Source organism: Phalaenopsis equestris, unplaced genomic scaffold, assembly GCF_001263595.1.
Source record: "Phalaenopsis equestris unplaced genomic scaffold, ASM126359v1 Scaffold000391, whole genome shotgun sequence".
Classification (NCBI taxonomy): Eukaryota; Viridiplantae; Streptophyta; class Magnoliopsida; order Asparagales; family Orchidaceae; genus Phalaenopsis; species Phalaenopsis equestris.
Window position 1 is genome coordinate 598,026 of NW_018164833.1, and position 21,243 is coordinate 619,268.

Below are 21,243 nucleotides of genomic sequence, written 5' to 3' on the forward strand. Positions count from 1 at the left end.
TATATATATATATATATATATATATATAGTGATTTAGTGATGCATAATCTTAAGGAAAATAACTGTTGTATGGATTTCTGCTAAATTTTTTTTTATGAATTGTTCGCCATTCTACATGGTTAAATCTAGGAAGGTAATAAAATGTTCGTTTTGCTTTGACATCAATTTATGTCATTATTCTATCAGTCGTTTCTCACCACATTAAGAAGGTGATCTTGTTATTTGATAGATAGTTAGGTTAACCAAGAAAATAATGTATAATAACTTTTACTCACCTTGGATTTCATCATGTGGTCCGTTTTATATCAGTTCATTAGTGCACATTTGCACCTTATGCCCTTGGTAATGTCTGCAATTGGTACTTATTGGACATTGGTTTTCTGTTAATCTGGAATTGACTGAATTGGGTGTAAGCTTTGCATTTGTTGCGTTCACAAACTTGAGTAACACTTCGGAAATTTACCTCATGGAGTTGTGGTTCTTAGGAAAGGGTGAAAAAGCGGTTTAATCTTACATTGTTATCATGAAGTACTCAGATGAAGCCTTACTTTTATAATGCAGATAGGTTATTACCGTGATTTAAACCCCCACAACTTCCCTGTCATATTATTACAATGAAGGTAAACTAAGCGTTGGTTTAACCATGCTTTTACTGGAATATAGGTATGTCCATATCTTCTTCTGTCTAATTTTTCCTTGAAAATTCTCTAATTACTAGTCATGAATGTTCCAGTGTATCTAATGTTCGCTCTAAGAAAGTCAAGTTTGAGCTTCATAAAGTGAAGTACATTTTTATTGGCTACCTTTACAAGGATACAAGTTATAGTGCTTAGAGCTAAGATTTACAAATTGCATCATTAGCCGTGATGTTGTGTTCAATGGGCAGAAAATGACTATAATTATATCATCAAATAAAGCACAATACCATCCAATTAGGCTAGAGAAATAATGGAGCTTCAGCTGGAGCAACCAAGCCAAGAAAGTTATGATGCCATTTATCAAGAATTGATTGTGGGCGTTGAACATTTGTGCCCAGCTCTTCCGTTCAGGTTAAATTTTTAGAATGTAGATTGAGTATCATATAAAACAGTGCCTAGAGATTTTACCATAATTTTGCTAGATTTTATGATATTGCTCAAGATTATACATGCAAGCTCCTATAGTTAATTATCCTTCCGAGTCACTAGAAAGAATTTTACAAAACAAATTCAATCATGTCATTGTCCTGATCTGAGAAATTCTGTGATAAAATTTATGGCTATATCGTCTCACCTTTGGGCTTGACAAGGATTCTTACATTCCACTGGATTATTGGCATTCGACTATTACTACTTGGTAACATTCATATTGGGCTGCATATTATCTTTTTTTTATTCTTGGTCTCCAAAATAATGCTTTTAAATCCTTATACGTTTTGGCACTTTTAGATGAATCAAATAACTTAAATAATGAGCCTCACGTACAACTTCTTGAATCAAATCTGAATCTCTTGAAATCTAAAGATGCAAATTGCTTTTGATCACACCATATTTTTCTATACTAATCTCCTTCCACTTGACCTTATACTTGATCAGCCATATTCTTATATTCATTATTTGTGTTTTGTATATTCATGATTCTGTTTATTAGTGTTGCATTTACATTCATTTGATATAATTTACTTATGGCTTTGATCATTCTGTAATTTGATCTTCAACAATGATGCTCTCTAATGAGCTCTACTCATTGATTTAGCAATCAACTTGTTATCATGATCGTAATCTTTTATCAGTTTTCATCTTCTATACCTCATATTTAATTCAGTTGGAGTCGAATTATATTGTAAACTCTTGTGATTTTATGAATACATCACATCTCACTTCATATAAATAATGTCTTGAAATTGTGGAAGAAAAAAGCTATTGCAATCAACTCTACATTATGTGTCAAATCATTCATATCTTGAAATATATGCATTTTTTTTCTATTTTTCATTAAAATACATCTCCAACTCTTTAAATATGCATCACTGTATATCTAAAATTAGAGGTGTAAGTGAGTTGATATAGCTCGAAAACAAGCTTATAAGTTGAGCTTATCTAGTTACTAGTTTGAGCCTGGGCTTAGATTACTACCCAATATACAAGCTCGAGAGTAAGCTGCTCTGCTTATTTTCTCACATCTGACTCAAATGAAACCTTAAATCTTGCTTTATTTTTTCTCTGTTTTAATAGAGCTGCAGATAAACTGAGCTTTCGACAACCTACTCATTGTTTAGGTCAATTAGATTTTGTTCATGATTTTTTGATTAACCAAAACTGACTGGAATGGTTGGTTTTAAGGGGAACAGAAGTGGCAGGAACTTGCTAAAGCCAGTTGAAGACCTTATTGGTTTATTTATTTCCTGCCATCAGGGGACCGGCCAGCCATTTGGCTCTTTATTGCTCATATTGGAAAAAGATTAGGATTATTTTACTTTCATTGTGTAATTGTTTAGCTTTTTTACTTGTGATTAAAATTTTTTTGGTTTTGGATTTTATGCAATTTAGAGTTTGTTTTTTGTTCTCTCTCTAATTAGAAAGTTGTACCAATTTCTCTTTCACGTTGTGTAAATGTAGCTTAATCGAGGACATGAGGTAGATTCTTCTCGACATTCATATACCTTCCTAAAAGCCTCCGGAATTCTTTCTTCATTGTTGTCCCCCAAACAACAATCGGGTTTTTTAATGCTATAAATTTAGTTATTTTAGGTTTTCATAAATTCAATCATTCGTGAAAAGCTCTTAATTCCTACATTGATCCCTAGACGTTATTTAAGAAACCAAAAAGTTAGTGTCATTTAGTAATCAAGTCATACAAATCCTAAATCCACATAACCTAATTAGCTATATAACCACATACTTCCCACCTTATACCCATCATCCGCACCTTTTGGCCAACCCGAAAACCCTATTGGGGAAAAAATTACCGTGTCACTAAGGAAAAATACTTTAAAAAATGTATTCAAGAGCTTACTATGGAGGATATGCTATGATAAATCTTTCAATTATAATGCATGTGATTTTGAAGTGAGACAATATGGGCAAGTCATAAATTGTTATAATGGTGACTAATTAGAGGGAGAAGATAAAGAAATCCCTTTCACCAATAAGCCTCAAGTAATGAAGAACCAATGCTTTGCCGATTCGACATTAAATATAGTAGAAGAGAATGATTTTGAGGTGATTTATTGGATTTCGATGAACTTATGAATTTGTATGTGTGTGATTTTTGAATAAAAAATTTATGTTAGCAAAATTTGAAATGCCAATCTTATCTATCACTATCTCCAGACTTTTGTTAGAGTGCCATCAGATCAAAGATATCTAAGGAAACTTAGACGCCACAAAATCATTGCTTATAACAAAATATCTTTCCATAGATTCCTATAAAAAAAAGGAAAGAGCTCATGGATTGCTCTCTTAGCATCGGTCAATGATCTCTAAATAATTAAATGATAGATAATCAAAGACGATTTTACATTTGTTATTATAATTTTTTATTCTTCTTTTATTTGTATTTTTATATATATTATTTATTGAAAGAGTGAAATAGATTTTTCTAAGCTTTTCATTTCCTTTATTAGGTCGGTTTCTTTAAATTATTTTCGAAGGAGTTGACCATCATGAATGTTGAAAATTCATATTAACAAAATTTGAAATGTCAATCATATCTGTCAGCATCTTCATACTTTTGTTAAAGAGCCGTATCAAAGAGATAAATGAAAATTAGATGTCACAAATTCATTGCTTATAAGGAAATATTTTTCTCATGGATTCATATAAAAAAAAAAGAAAGAAAGAAAGAAAAGCTCACGGATTGCTCTCTTAGCATCGGTCAATGAACTTTAAGTAATGAAATGGTAAATAATTAAAGACGAACTTAATGTTTGTAATTATAATTATTCATTGTTATTTTATTTGTAGTTTTTTATATAGCATTTATTGAAAGAACGAACAAAATTTTTTTGGCAACTTCTTTTTTACATGACATCGAAGCAGGGTTGAGGGTTTTCTACTTTGAACCTTTGTCCTCTCTGCTCTTCCTCCAATTAATTTTTACTCAAGCCTCTTCATTTCCCTTATTTTATCTGGTTTCTTTAAATTCCTTAGAATGATTTCACCACCACGAATGTTGAAAATTAAACTAAAGGAGAAATCTATGGACTTCATGCTTCATATCGCTTGAATGTAAGAAATTATTTGATGTAGTCCTAATTCATGAAGACCTTTCTAAAAGGAGAACAAATAATCTAACACCTTGTGGATCTGTCTTCGGAGATTTAATATTTGAAATTTATACTTTGAGAAGAAACTGATTCTATGATTATGACATTGTTGTGGAATATCATGATCCAAAAAATAATGTTTTTTCCTGTCTACTAGTAAAGAAATACTGGATGGCATCATATTTACTTACTGAAAAATCGAAAGCACTGCCCTTATTTGGAAGATCAAAATGAAATTCTCTATCTCCAAGCAATGTAACTTTCATATCGTTGAATATTTTAATGCCATGAAGGTTTAGTTGCTCGAACTTGATTATTATTAAGGTGTCAAGATGACATGTTGTAAAGATGCAATAATCTTCAAGCAATGTGGAAATAGAAAGAATTTTTGTTTTTTGCATTATTCAATAATAACTCTGATCAAATTCGAGTCTATATCTTAAGTAGAGCAAATATTTTCTCTTGAAACGAGGTTATCACTCTTGTATGAGCTAAAGAAAGCAGAAGAATCAGGATAGCTAATAATTTGCTTTTCGAAACATCTGCCATCACAATTAATCCCATGGTAAGGAATTTGCTGTCACAAATTCTTTTCGTCATGAAGAACAAAAGTCCTCTTAAAGGCAGTCTTTGGTGTAACTATTGCAAGCAGAAATGACACATTAAAGAGAAATGTTGGAAATTTCATAGGAAGCTCCAAGACTGATAAAAATGAAGAAGAGAACAAGAATGGAGTGGCTTATCTTGTGTAAATGGATAGACTCAATTCGGAAGCAATTAATAAATAAAATCTCCTCATATGTTTTGAAAATCCATCTAGATTATGCTTTTGCTAATAATGGTTTGAATTCCAACTTAAAGCTTTTCGTGCCTCAGAAACACCTTCCTGAACCTGGATCCTTGATTTAGGTGCCACTGATCACATGGCAAATCAAACCATCATCTTCCAAATTCACCAGCTCTGTCCTGTAATTAAAAAATAATAGTGACAGATGGTTCCTTAATAGTTATTTTGGGACAACAAAAATATCTCTATTTTTCCTATTTTTATCCTCAATAAAGTATTATATGTTTTGCTCATTGCAATTAATATTTTATCAATCTATAAAATTTTGAATGATCATAACTTTGAAGTCATTTTTTTGGCTGATTATTATATATTTATGGATTACACTATGGGGGAGATTGGACACATTAGAGAGAAGGACGAGCTATATCTTTTGGGGGCATAAAATCAGTGACCAGGATCCTTTGCTTCCACCCACAATACCAACATCATTTGAGAACATTGTTATAGGCTATGGCATCCCTCTTTTAAAACCCTTCAATGATCTTTTTATGAATGACTTGAATATAACTTATTAAATGAAAATATAATGTCTGCAGTATTCTCCTCACCTTCATTGTCATTAAAAAAAATCAATTCAATGTACTATCAAAATATTTTGGACAGATAAACCCCATGATTATCTTAATCACATATTATTATCCTTTTTTAATAAAGATAGTATCATCTACCAATCGTCGTGCTCCAATGCTCCCCAATGAAATGGAGTAGTTTAAAGAAAAACTGTTATTTTTTGGAAGTTACCGAAACTTCTTAAAAATAAAGTACCAAAATAATAATGGGGAGAAAATGTTCAAGCTGTCACCTATCTAATCACTAAATTACCCTAAATAATGATTGACTCCAAAATTTTTAAATTTTTGGCAGAATTTTTTCCCAAAAATTACTTCTTAAATATTCCCCAAAAATCATATAGTATGTTGCCTATATTCATATCCTCAAATAACTTAGAAGAAAATTGGATCCAAATGCTCTTAAATGTGTGTTAATTGGGTATTCCTTCATACAGAAAATGGACAAATATTATCATAACGCCACAAAAAGTTCTTTCAATTGATCTCATATTTGATGAAAAATAAACTTTTTTTCTAAAGTCATCTCAGGGAGTGAGTGAATGTCCAATTGGATGCTAAGTTTGATGAAAACTCTAAATCTTGATATCCTCATAACAAAAAATCCTGCAAATCCTAACACTTTACCCCTTTAGGCTTACACAAAAAGAAATAAGTCCAAGCTAAAGCTTCAACAAGCTAAAATCTCATAATCATTATCAGGTAACAATGATCACCCATCACCAATCTCCTTTATTCCCTATTTTTCAATATACATCTTTTCAAAAAAATTTTCTCGCACAAGATTTTTCTAATATACATTGACTTCCAGTTTTATTACAATACTACACATTTTATTGAGACATTGAAAACTGAGAATTGCAGGGAGACTATGATAGAATAGATGAATGCCCTAAGTAAAAAATAAACTTGAAATATTGTGGACTTATTTAAAGGAAATGTGGGATGAAAGTGTCTTTTCTATTAAGTATAAAGCATGTGAGAGTTAGAATAATAGAGGACACGACTTGTAGCGAAAGGATACACATCCTGTGGAAAAATCAAGAAACTTTTTGCTCCCATTGAAAAATGAGTACAATCCACATTCTGATATCTCTAGCTGCAAATTTTAGATAATCCATATAATTGTATGATGTGAAAATGCTTTCTTATATAGGGAAATTGAAGAAAAGATCTATAGAGATTTATCATTAGGATTTGATGATCTTTAACAAAAAATAAGGAGTGCATCAAAAGTACACCGAATGTTCGTCATATAAGAAAGTATATAGTTCAATATTGATATCTTCATACACTCTTCATGCCCAATACACATGCACAATCCACTTGCCAAGTCGACACTCTCTTTAATGTTTGTCAAAATCGAGCATCAAAAATACATCAAATATTTGTCAAAATCGAGATTAGTAGTTCCCTCTTTATTTTTGTCAAAACTAATTGCCAAAGGTTCATCCTACATTCGTCGAAGCTGAGCATTGAAGTTCTTTTTGTTCATCAAAGCCGAACTTGCACCCCACCCTCTAAAGCAAAAGTTGTAGGCTTCTTTGTTGCATCCTGAGCTAGAACCCCACACAAACACCACGGTTACACTGAAGCTCCTATTTGTCGAAGCCAAGTGGAGTCAAAGCCACTCTTGATCTGCAAGTGATAATTTATATTACTTTTTACTCTATAATTAGTTAATGTTTATGTATCTATACTTAATTTAACTATAATCATAGGATATTTAAAATTTAGTAGATAAGTTGGAGGAATTCTTTTGAAATATATTTTATGTCTAATTTTGAAAATTGATTTTTGTAATCATAATACAAGTTAAATTTATAAATTTAAATTTTATTCTTGCATACTTTATTTTGTGATGTCTTTTGTAAAGAACAACAACAAAAATAATAACAATAAGCCCTTATCTCACTAAGTAAGGTCAGCTACATGAATCCTTTTTATCCATTATATCTTATTGAGTGTCATATTTTCATTCAATTCTAATAAATTAAGATAATTTTTAATACAACATACCCAAGTCTTTGTAAGTCTACCTCTACCTATCTTAACATAAGCTGAATCTAAACATCTCTCCTAATTAAACCATCAGATGATCGACGTTTAATGTGACCAAATCATCTAAGATAACTCTCTCTTATCTTGTTTGTCAGTGGACACCAACCCTTTTATGGATACACTAGTTTCATATTTTATCTCTAAGTGTCAAACCACTCATTCATTTAAGCATTCTCATCTCATCAACACTTATTTTATACTTCTCTTTTATCGGCCAACATTCTGCGCCATAAAACATTGCAGGTCTCACTACTATCTTATAAAATTTTCCTTTTTAAGTCTAAGCGGTACTTTTCTATGACACAATAGGCCCGATGCATTCCTCTACTTCAACAATCCAACTTGAATTCTACTAATAACATCCCCCTCTATATTACCATCACTTTGAGCAATATACCCGAAATATCTAAATACTTCACTCATTTTAGTGATTTGAAATTAAGGCTTTCCACATATAGCACAAATAGAAGTCACGGATTGATCTTTCTGTTGCTTTCTATAAACAAAATTTAACCTTTTTTCTTGAATTAGTTAATTTTTATTTCATCAACTGATCTCTTTTAATGGTGTCCTCATATCGCTATCTCTTCATAATCACATCATACTCCAGTATTCTTGCACTTCCTTACGTAGTTCTTTGATATGAAGTATAATTAGAGGCTGTCATAATTGATCTCTCACCTTCTCAAGAATCTGTAATATTTTTCATTGGTCTATTAATCAGCCTTAGAGCATATCGTGATAACAATGTAAATTATTTCTTGTTGAAGGCATTGCTTGAAAACTTGATAATGTTAATTCAATTTTTTTTCCAAGTACCTAATCCTTGTTAATGTAAATTCAATTTTTTTTTCCAAGTACCTAATCCTTAATAGCCTAAAAATTACTCCCCTGGACTAATTGGCCTCACAACTTTAAATTGTTATCAATCCATATTGTCAAGGTAATTGCATTAGTACTTGATAATGTTGGTGTTGGTGTTATCACAAAAGTAGGTACTTCTATCCGAATAAAGTTTTACATTTTTTCCATTATTTGCATCACTATATCATCTGCATTTTGCATCGCATTTCCTGATATCATAGCAAGAATCTGGTTCAACAGGAACATTCTCTTCTCTGAAAGCATTACCTTCAACTAGCTAGTGTAACAATTTTAGATACTTCAACTGATACCTTAGCTTATACTGATTTGTTATTTCGTTCAGGCATGCTCTTCGCCATACTGGCTGCAACTATCATCATCGTTGTTCTATCATAAAATGCATATTCTTATACTTCTTATTCATGCATAATATTTTATATAAATTTTAAAATGTATGGGATTGTCCCATCTTATTTTTGAATACTATATCCACCTTTGATCTATAGTGATCATATCATATTCAATTTCTTTAATGACACTAACTTCAATCAACCTTTCATATTCAATCATTTTGATATCACCTTTTTTGTATGCCATAATGACCCATTATGGTAAAGCTTCAGTTGTGACAGATGTGGGTTATCTCTCAGCAAGTTGATGTATCCCTAGCGTATATTATAAAACTTTACCTGCTAGAATGGAGTGAGTGATAAACTTCTTCACCTAAACAACCAAAAAATAAATTTAACCCAACGTCTAACCATCAAATGTGCAATTGGTTTAGATAATTCAATTGTATGAAAGTATCCCAAAATATTTCATTCCATTTAACCACAGAGCCACTAAGAAACATTAGAGTTCGCACATTAAGATTCCATCATGTTCATATTTGATTTCATTATCATGTTCATTATCTTGGCAGGATTCACCTTTTATCTATAGCAATCATATCATATTCAATTTCTTTAATTAGACTAATTTCAATCAATCCTTCACATTCAATCATCATAATATAATCATTTTGATATCACATTTTGCTGTACGCCATAATGACCCATTATAGTTAAGCATAGGATGTGAAAGAAGGGGGATATTACTCAACTAGTTGATCTATTGCTAGCATATTTTATGAAAATTTAACTACTAGAATGGAGTGGGTCATAAACTCATTCACACAACCAAAAAATCGTAATCATCAAATGTCCAATTGGTTGAGAAAATTTAAATGTATGAAAGTATCCCAAATTAATTCATTCCATTTAACCAAGAGCTTCTAAGAAACATTAGAGTTCACATATATAACTTTAAGATTCAGTCATGTTCATTATTTTGACAGGATTCACAAATTACATGGAAGTTAAAAATCAAAACAAAGGGTAATAAATTCAAAAATTTTCTCAACTACATCTTTTCTTGTCTAAATAGATAGAATAATAATTTGATGAGCTATAAATTCTATTAAGATAAATAATTTTATTCTAGAATTCAAATACTTAAGAAAAGAAAATAATGTGATTTATAATCATGCACTTAACATAAATATGAAAATTATGTTTATAGATTAGTCTAGTATCTTAGATTTAGTCATGTAAAATAACGTTGCTCGAATATGTAAAATAACGTTGCTCGAATGAAGTCATAACATATAAGTAATGTTATTATTATGAAAAATTATAACAGAAAAGTCAAGTCTCCAAATATTATATGCATTATGTTAGTTGTACTAGAGGTAACACCGTAAGTTAATAATATTGTAATATTCATTTGCTTATTTTATCCTTATTACGTCATATCCTGCTATAGCATTTGAATGAGTCATGTATGGATTTCTATGTTCATTCGCCATTGTAAGATGGTGAATTGTATCCGATGCGGCGGTGCGGTGACAAACATCATAAAGATCAATAGAGCTTATGTGTAACCCAACATTATTGCTATTGAACCATCCCTCAAAATTAATACTAAGGGCCCGTTCACCACAATTTTGTCTGTTTAGGTAAACTCCGTTTTGACAACTTTTCAAAAAGATGCTACTGAAATCTGCGTTTTTCCACCACTCCTGATAAGGTGCGGTAACATCTTTCTAGCTGTGGTATGACTTTAAAAAAAAAATAATAACCAACGTAGCTTTTTGAGCATCAGATTATTATTCAACAACTTCATTTAATAACCACCGTGGCTTTTTGAGCATCAGATTATTATTCAACAATTTCACATCTGCTTTTTAATAAGCTGCAGCTGCCCCAAACAAACAGTAAGCGGTTGAGGATTTTTTTCCTCTATAGGCACTCATCTCGTCTGTTTATTATCACGTATATATATAGTTCATCGTAAAAATTGCTAACATCTCCCATATAACATGACCTTTATTAAGTTAATTACATTTTTTATTATAGAATATTTAAGTACATATAACATTCATCATGAATATATTTATAAACATTATGCATCAATAAGTAAATCATAAGTATTAATTGTCCTACTTTAAAATACAATATTTCAATAATTTGTGCTTTTCATGATATAAATTTGATGAGTGAACACTTAATCAGGAATAGTAGGGCTTAAAAATGCTTTTCCATGAATTATAAATTATCTTGTACCGATTGAAAATTGACAATTAAATAGTCTTTCTTCCACCAATTTTTTTTGAAAATTTGTATACAATCTATTAAATTGAAATTCCTTAAATCTCATAAGTTTTCTTAATTTACTCAATTTAAAATTAAATATAACCTAAACATAACTTCTTTTCATATAATCCTTTTTATCTATCAACCTTGATTGGAAGTTTATTTGTTGAAGTAAATTTGAAAACAAAAAACTAGTCTTAAGTAATTATTATTTTGATATTGATACGCTCTAAAGAAATTTCATAGAAATTAGGGCAAATAAATATTTTATTTCTTCAAAAGAAAACAACACAACCTGAATGTATAAAGATAAGCACCTTCATTTCAAGAGGTAGACAATCTCTCCCAAACCCTACCCTTAGCACCTATAATTTGAGAGAGAGTTGTTCTTAGTTTTTGACAAAACTCTAATCATAAAACTCAAGACAACAATCTCTTCTCCCAAAACTCTAATCATAAAACTCAAGACAACAATCTCATGCATACTCTAACTCTAAGCATAATAAGCCTTATTTATACTCCACAATAATAAATAATAAAAAAACTTGCCCTTAGTTTTTGACGAAACAAAACTCCATTCACAAAAAGATATTTTGTCCTCAATATGGGAAAAAAAAATTGTTGTTGGATCAAGTCGTTTGGCTCCGACGTGATGTCCTCATCTGACAATCATTTTTATTTAATCAGAAATTCGTACTGACCCCCCATGAGTTCAAAATACAATTATGTGCACATACTTCAGCCGCTTCCGAACCTGTCAGTACCTAGATTTAAATTCAATCTTGGAGAATACCGTAACCTAAAACAACTCTTATAGCTAATCAATCACAGTAATCTCCACCAACTTTGTATCACATGTCTCTTCCATGCTATACAACTCGATCCAGAATCTGAGTTTTGCGTCCTAATTGCCCTCACCATGGTTTTGTGCTTTACCAAAGTCTTGCACAATTTGTGTTCACCACGAAACACCCCCTCATCTTTTCGCTCTCGTGAATACTCTATAGTGTCAAAATTCAGTCTTTTACACTCCCCCCTGCTCTTCTCTACATGTCCCGTTCCCATCATTACTCTTGAATTGCCTTCCGCTCAAAAGGCTGCAACAACAAAAGGCACTACAGGAGTTAGACACAACCCTCCACTAGCATTCAACCCACCATGGTTCTATTTTCCAGGCCAAAATCCTTCTAATCGATCTTCTCCAGCTCCAAATTGCATGTCATTCTGTTTCGCCTACTACCTACTACGGTTTGTTCCAAGCCTCCCGCTGTCAGACAATTTTGTTCAAGATGTTGCCGCTCAAGTCTGCTCCCGACTCCTTCGTTGAATCTCATAGGCTTCCATTCATTCCAGTCATCTGAATGTACCGCTATTCTTTCCAAGTGCTTCCGCTCGAGTTTGCTCCCAATTCCTTCGCTCAATCCTAAGCTCACAATTCACCAAGAACAGTGACACTGTACCAATGTTGCGTGAATTCTTCTGATTAATGCGGCTCATTTTTACTTCTGATTCTATAGCTCGATCTTGCAGTGGCCTGAGACAGTTTTATGTGAAACTTCATAATAATAACTAATAAAAGATACCATCAAATTGGTAGAAGTTTTCACAGAAATTAGGAAAAACAAATATTTATTCCATCAAAATAAAACAACACAACCCAAGTCCAAATACATAAATAAAAACACCTACAATTTGAGAGATGGACAATATCTTCCAAAACCCAATCCTAAAAATCAAGGCATACCCCTAAGCATAATAAGTCTTATATGTATCCCGCAATAATAAGTAAAAGTCTAAATTCCTTTTAGATTCCAGCGTAACAAATACTTTGTATACCTTAATTTAATCACAACCATTCCTTGAATGTCTCACCCGTTGAATGTAAAGCAAGTGGAAAAGCCGAAAAACCACTTTGAATGCAATAATGCAATAGTTGAGTGCACATTAAAATTAATCCATGAGCAGTAAATTAATATAATTTTTTAGACTTAATTTTTTAATAAATAATATAATTTATGTAAGCATAAATATATATCGAAATGATCATAATAAAATAAAATATTATAATTTCTTTTATGAAAAATTGAATTTCATAACTTCGATAAAATTATGAGCATTATGTTATGAATCCTCTTATAGTCCATCTTACTAGGACTTTTAAGCAGCCATTTATTTGTACTTATCTTTTTTTTCTTGAGATAAATTATAATAAATCATGCATCTTTTTCCAAAATAAATTTTTTAAATTATCTTATAATCTAACTCGAGTACCATAAATATTGACTACATATATAATATCTCCACCACACTTAAATGGAAATCACTCTATTGCTAATCATATTCATCCCAACTTTGTTACGTGTATTATAACCAGATTCCCTCATATCCTGTCATTTTTTCTTTACCATTAAGTTTATCATAAACAAAAAATAAATTTTTTTTTTAATCTTTTTGTTCACTAGATTATTTACTTATTCAAATTTAATCTTCGTATTGCACCTATTCATTGTTTGCTTGGTTGTTGCAGCAATTTGTTTGAAGACTGGAATACCAATTGCTGATGACATCATAGCTAATCCTCGTATATTATTCACCACAATTTGGCAAAAGTTATCACTTCACTTAATGTTGATGTCCTGGTAAACATTTGTATGCTTTTCATTTGGTCTAACAATTATGCACGAAATTCATAACTCTCTTTGTTATCACTCAATTTTTAATCGACTCAAATGGGAATTAATATGCTATAACTGACAAATGTTTTTCTTGAAATAAGTTGAATTCAACCAAAAATCATTTTAAAATGTATGCCACAAAAAATAATTTTTTTTTTAATCTTTTTGTTCACTAGATTATTTACTTATTCAAATTTAATCTTCGTATTGCACCTATTCATTGTTTGCTTGGTTGTTGCAGCAATTTGTTTGAAGACTGGAATACCAATTGCTGATGACATCATAGCTAATCCTCGTATATTATTCACCACAATTTGGCAAAAGTTATCACTTCACTTAATGTTGATGTCCTGGTAAACATTTGTATGCTTTTCATTTGGTCTAACAATTATGCACGAAATTCATAACTCTCTTTGTTATCACTCAATTTTTAATCGACTCAAATGGGAATTAATATGCTATAACTGACAAATGTTTTTCTTGAAATAAGTTGAATTCAACCAAAAATCATTTTAAAATGTATGCGCGTGCGCTTCTGTACGCGCCGGTGCACGAGCGTGTCTGTGCACGTGCAGATGAGCCCGCGGGTGTCTATGCATGTGCGCGGACGCACATAGATGCATTTATATTTAGTATATTTGATGATAACTATTTATATATACAATCAGATTAATAGTAAGACATATTAGCATATTTAATAAAATAATCGGATTTACTCAAATTAACCCAAAACTCAACATTGACTTGACATATTTACTCAAATTAACCCAAAACTCAACATTGACTTGACTTTAATTCGGTTTGTATTGAGTTTGGACATTCGTAATCAAAATGTAATATTGAGTTTGGACTAGCTCGCTCGAAATTAACTCGACATCACGCCTTTTCATCAAACTTAGATTAGCCAATGACATGTCTTTTCTGGAGGATGTCAAAGCTTTAGCAAAATTCAAATTTAGAATTAGTTTCCACATAAATTTTATGACTACCAATTGATTACATCTCCGATCAACTTTTTTTTATTTGGGAACTGAAAAAACTAATCACGATTATGGCTCTTTTTGATGCCCTGCTGTATGGAACAACTGGTTTGGTTGAAAACTACGCAGAGAAAAACTTTTGGATATGATTTTAGGTTAATTTTTCTGCACTTCTTACCCACGAAACAAGGTGAAGGAGTTTTTGATGGTGAAGTCATGAGGATGATTATAACGGTCATTCCTTTCATTAAAGGTGAGGTTGTGCTAGAAAAGAACAGAGGGACTTGGGGCTACCATTTCAGTGTGTTTTGTTTTTTTTGTCTCATTTAGAATAGCATTTTACTTTCAGGATGCATGCGCAAGGAAAGTGCTTTTTTTTCCTTCAACTAATTTAGCATTTTACTTATATGATGTAGCACTAAGGTTTTCTAGCAGTTGTAGTTCATTTTTCATACCATAGCTGTATTCCAATTTAGCCTTTGATTTTCTAAGCTTTCTAGGAGAGTTTATGAGTCTACTATCGTTCAAATTTTTGGTTTTCTTGAGTTCTGATACAGCTATGAATCGTTTTTTATAGCTTAGTCAATAATTTGTTTTTGAAAACCAAAGGTCTTGTTATTTTCTGCTGATTATGATTGTCTTATGGTGAATGTGCAAAGTAGCGCACACACTCACTCCCTTACGTGAGGTAATGGAATGCATGCTTATAATCCCAGGTTAACTTTAATCTATTCTGTATTTCTGCTAGCCATGCTTGCCGGATGCTATAGCGAGTGCTCTAGCTCTACCGCTGAAGAATTCTTTTTGTTTTGTTGCATGATGTCAATTTGATGAGCAAGGAAGGCCTTTTTATTATGATGTTACTTGTCTTCTACTTCCTATTATTTTAATTTGGTTCATTTCATTTGAAGTTTGGTTCCTTTTTTATTATTATTATGTTCCTTAAATTGAAATTTTTTGGCAGGGATAAGTCTATTTGTTTTTCAATATTTTTTTGTGTGCGATATAGGACTTGTTTGTTAATACTTTCTGTAGGTGGAGGCTTTCTGTAGTTGAAGCCTTAATGTGCTTGATTACTCAATTTTGCATCTCTGCTTGCAAACTATATGCATTAGTTATAATGCTAATTCAAAAAGTAGTTTCGAGTTACAAAGCAGGGCTTCCATTTTAATACAGGATGAAGCATATTTGCGTCATAAAGATGACAGACGGTCAATTGAGAGGGATGAATCACCTTTGAGAAGAGATATGAGAAATCAGAATTTTAGTCCTGAAAGATCTTCTGATAAGTCCAAAGGCTATAGGAGTGCTGAACCTAGTGAGGTTTTGTGGATAGGCTTTCCTCCATCTTTAAATGTTGATGAAATAATCTTGAGAAGGGCATTTTCACCTTTTGGTGAAATTGAGAAAATTACTTCATTTCCAGGCCGTAGCTATGCCTTTGTTCGCTACAGGAGTGTGGTGGCAGCTTGTAGGGCTAAAGAAGCTCTGCATGGGAAATTTCTCAACAATCCTCGTGTTAATATTTGTTTTGCTAGGAGTGATATGCCTGCTGTACATGGAAAAGGTCTTGCAAATGGTCCTTTCTCTCCACATTTGAAGCCTAATTTTTTACCTGGGTCAAGTGGGAAAGTCCTTGAGCCCTTTCATGGTGATGAAAGCTTGGAGAGTCCGGTCCGAGATTTTCGCAGGGCTTCTCCACCATTTCGCTTCAGCCTACTTGACAAGGTCTCTCGTGATCCACAAGCCCTCGATTTCACTAGGAATAAATCATCACAGTTTGGCGCTGAACCGGAACCAATTTTTTCCAGTACTTACAGGAGTATTAGATCACAAGAATTTTCTTCTGACAGAAGGACAACAGAAGACTTTTTAGGAAGACACAGAACCAGTCCGGCAGACAAGATACCACCTTCACATAGTCTTCCTTTTGAAAGACCTCAAAGAGTTCCACCATTTGCAGATTCTTGGGACATAGAGGACAGACCATTTCCTCTAGCAAAGAAACTTAAAATTGACTTCATCCCTGATAAAGATCTTCCAGAGTATCCTTTCTCAGATTTAGAACAAGAAAAACATGACAGCCTGCAAAATCCATTCCATGATTTGCCAGAGTATCATGGTTATAATAAGTCTCTGGATTCTGTTTCATTCAGTTTAAAAGGTGGTCATGATTTGTCAAGGAGCCTAAATCGTTCTCACGCTGAAATAGATGATACGTGGGGCAGCATCAGCCGCTTAAGCGGAGGTTCTAGAACATTTTCTAGTATATCTCCAAAATCACACAGATCTAAACCTGAATCTCATAAACCTCCCCCACTAGATGAAATATGGAAGTGGGAGGGAACGATAGCTAAGGGCGGAACTCCAGTTTGTCGTGCTCGGTGCTTTCCTGTTGGTAAAGTTCTTGATTTTATGCTGTAAGTAATACTTAATTCCTACTTTTTGCCAGCTTAGATCCACAAAAGCAGTAGTTTTTATTTTTTTATTTTTTTTTCTGTTGCTGCATTTTTTATAACAATAAGTACTGGAAGTTGATCTATCTCATCTTTCCTCATCAACTGCTATGTTGCATGCAGGCCTGAGTTTCTTAACTGCACTTCGAGAACTGGCCTTGATATGCTTGCAAAACATTATTATCAAGCAGTGAGTACTTGGGTGGTATTTTTTGTTCCTGAAAGTGATGCAGATATTGGTTTCTATGGTGAATTCATGCATTATCTTGGAGAAAAGCAGCGGGTAGCTGTTGCTAAGCTGGAAGAGAAAGTCACTTTATTCCTCGTACCGCCATCAGATTTTTCTGAACAAGTCTTGAAAGTACCAGGAAAAGTGAGCATCTCTGGTGTCATTCTAAAGTTCCAGCAAAATGTTTCTAACATCAGTTCTCTTCAACATCCATTGGATTTGACAGAGCCAAAAATCCCATCTCTTACTCAGAGGCCAAATGAAGGACTTAAAATTCATGAAGGCACTTCATTTACGGAACCAAATTCACCTGATTTCAGGTCATTTTCTCATAAACAAAACCACACAGCCTCATCATCAGGATATTTGACTCCAGCCATTTTCACACCAGCATCTACACGGGATGACAGTTTCCCGTATTCAGTCTCTGCTCGTGGAGAAAAGTTACGTGATCTTCATATGGATGGGGCGCATGATCATTTGCAACTTCATAATCCTCCATTTCCATCTACCTGGTCTAGTAACATTCCAGTTTCTTGCTCTGGCATGGGAAGTTTCATTACTGCTCCAAGTGCTCCATCACAACCATTTGGTCAATCTTTCTCAAAAGAGTCATTCAATTCAAGAGTTGCTCCAGGGACTGACTCAAGTGGTTATATGCCTGAGACTTTAGCTTCATCTTCTGCAGTCAAGTTTCCTCCACCGCAGGAGATCAAATCTCAGCCTCCTTCAGCAACATCAAGATCTCTCCAACCTGAACAACTTGCTCATCTGGCAGCTCTTCTGGGGAACCAAAAACAAACTGTAGAAGAGCCTCATTTGCTAAAGGATGAAAGGGGGAAATACTCGAACTTTTCTCAGAATCCTATTTCCCAGCATCATGCCTCTATGCTTATGTATAACAATTCTCTCTTGCCACATGCCCATGCTTCTATTACCCCTGCCGATTCATCATTGAATTCTGCATCTGTAGAGCATCAGACTGGCCACGGGCAGCAGCTGCAGCTGCAGCTGCAAGGGTCACAACCATCTGATGTTCCTCCAGTTCAAAATGTTGGGCAACAGACCAATCAACAAGAGCAAAACGGCTCCAGGGAAGACACGGAAGCAGATCCTGAGAAGCGTTTGCAGGCAACACTTCAGCTGGCTGCTGCTCTTCTTCAGCAGATTCAACAGCGAGCAAAGGCTGTCGATTAGTACTGGATATGAAGGTGATGATTCCTTTGCTCAAAAATCCTATTCGGTCAAATTTGTTATATCGATGCCCATGTTTATGTGCTGTCCTGCATGTTAAAATTTATGTTTTTTCACTGAGTCTCCTGAGGGATATTCTGGCATAACAGCCGCGTACATGCATTTCTAGGAAACTTCACGATTTTATCTGAGTTACCTTTCCTGTTCTTAATTTTCAAATTATGTATAGTAATGCAACATCATTGCTGATGCTATTTTTCGGATGTTCTCCAAAAATAGTTTACCATTGCTCAATTTTGATTGTGTTGAATTTGTTAAAAGGCTGGCTAGGACTTAACCCAAAAGTGACAGTCCTAATTTAATTCTATGCGGTGAGACATAGACAATTGTTGCCCAGAACCTCAACTGCTAAAAATGCTACATTCAATTGTGGAGAAAAATTCTAGCAGTTAGTTTTTAAAATTAAGTTTACCATTACTACATGCAATTTGGAGACTAAAGTTGGAAGGATAGAGAATATAACGATTCAAATTGGAATAAATATAACATGTTTGCAATAGACTAGAGTGAAATGGGGAATGATTTAGAGACACTTGGGCTGATTAATTATTATTTTGTTTGGAAGATTAACAAGAAGAAACTAATTACGGGAAATAGGGGATAGAGTTCGAAGCCAAAATTTTTTAAGTTAAATGGTTGGTGTTATGAGTAATGCTATTAATTTAATTGTTGAATATTATGAATGTGCTTAGCAATTAGTGCTTTATATAATTGCTAAGCTTTATATTGGATTATAGGTTCTATTGTAATGGATTAGCAATATGGATAGAAATGACAAATAGAATTGCTAGTAAGAAGATATATTTGAATTTGTGGTAACAAATGAACTAGAGGGAAACGGGGAATGATTTAGAGACAATAGGGCTTATTAATTATTATTCAGTTTGGAATATTATTAACAAGAAATTAATTAGGGGAAACAGCGGATTGAGTTGGAAGTCAAAATTTTTTGGAGTTAAATGGTTGGTGATATTAGTATGCTATTAATTTAATTGTTGAATATTATAAACGTGCTTATCATTTTGTGCTTTACATTGGATTATAGGAACTTCGAAAAATTCTGAGTGATGATTTAAATTGACTTGTAGGTTCTATTGAAATGGATTAGCAATATGGATAGAGATGACAAATAGAAATGCTTGTAAGATATGTTTGAATTTGTGGTAACAAATGATCTCATAATAGTGAGATTTTTAACACGCTTTCAAGGCTGTAAGAAATAAACTTAGATTATTTTAGTTTTCAAATTGAAGATTGGTTCTTTAGACAAATTATCTTAATATCAAAAGTTCAATTTGATTCATGCCATAGTGATTTAATATAAATGTCTTTTTTTTTAAGCAATAAATGGAGATGAAAAAACTATAAGCAAAAGAAGTATTCCTGTTTTTTATTTGCCCATTTGGGAAAAGCTGAGTCAAATGTTACTTGAAGTTATTAAAGATATTTACGATGACATATTGAGAACGTTATGTTGATATTAAATCCTATAGATCCATTACTATTATTTCATTCATCATATCATGGCTTTTATAATGAATAAGAAGTTATATTTATAGAAATCGTTTGACCTTAGATTTAAAGTATAATGTTGACGAAGATAAGAGATAAATCTAAAAACTGCTGATTTCTAATTAAGTTGAGATTAAATGCGCAAGTAAAATCTTATGTATTTAGATTATCATGAATTGACTTACAGATTGCAGCGCATTTATATACTAAAATGTTATTATTAGTACCATAATGATTAATTATTACAATTTCTTTAACTAAGAGTCAAATATATATTTTTTACTAGTTTTATAAAGGATTGCTATGATAGATTAATGCTGATCCCAGATTCATATACTGGTTGAAATTATTTTCCCAATTTCACTTGATTTGCTGATTAGAAAAGTAGCTATTTAGCTGTTGAGTAACTTATAACTTTATATTTTATTCTAAACATGCAAGTAACAACCTGATAACCAAACACCTGACCATAACTAGCAGTTATAAAATTTTGTTTTGCTAATCAATAAGTAATTGTATTTCCAATGACATATTAATGAATTATTATTCATATACTTACCGTGCATATTTGTCAATTGTGAACATCAACATCATAAAGTAAAAATCTCATAGAGCCATAGCACATAAAACGATGAGGCCGACACTATTTTAAAAGTAGCACAAAATATTAGAAAATCATGGAAGATTTATTTTATATTTAATTTTATTACAGAAAAAAAGTCTTAACGTAAAAGTTATCTATTAATGTCATATAAATAGAGTATAAGATTACATCAAATAGAAATGCATTCATTAAGGGCACATACAAAATTGCTGATATCAAATAAGTTTTACAACATTATTATAACAGTTTATAATATTGTATGTCAATGATTTGTGGGAATAGCAAGGTGAAGCAACAATAGAATAAAATA

General features: G+C 32.4%; 1 protein-coding gene across 2 annotated transcripts in view; it reads left to right on the top strand.

Moving 5' to 3' along the window:
• Nucleotides 1-21,243, top strand: part of LOC110026653 (flowering time control protein FPA) — a 48,777-nt gene that overhangs the window by 19,004 nt on the left and 8,530 nt on the right. Inside the window, exons 3-4 of one of the 2 annotated variants that reach the window (XM_020727679.1) lie at nucleotides 16,055-17,298; nucleotides 17,458-18,774. In XM_020727679.1, coding sequence (XP_020583338.1) covers nucleotides 16,055-17,298; nucleotides 17,458-18,760 — 2,547 coding nt within the window. In that variant the 3' untranslated portion in view covers nucleotides 18,761-18,774. Of the gene's footprint in view, nucleotides 1-16,054; nucleotides 17,299-17,457; nucleotides 19,036-21,243 lie in introns of those variants that run through there. The other variant, XM_020727678.1, reaches the window with a different exon arrangement.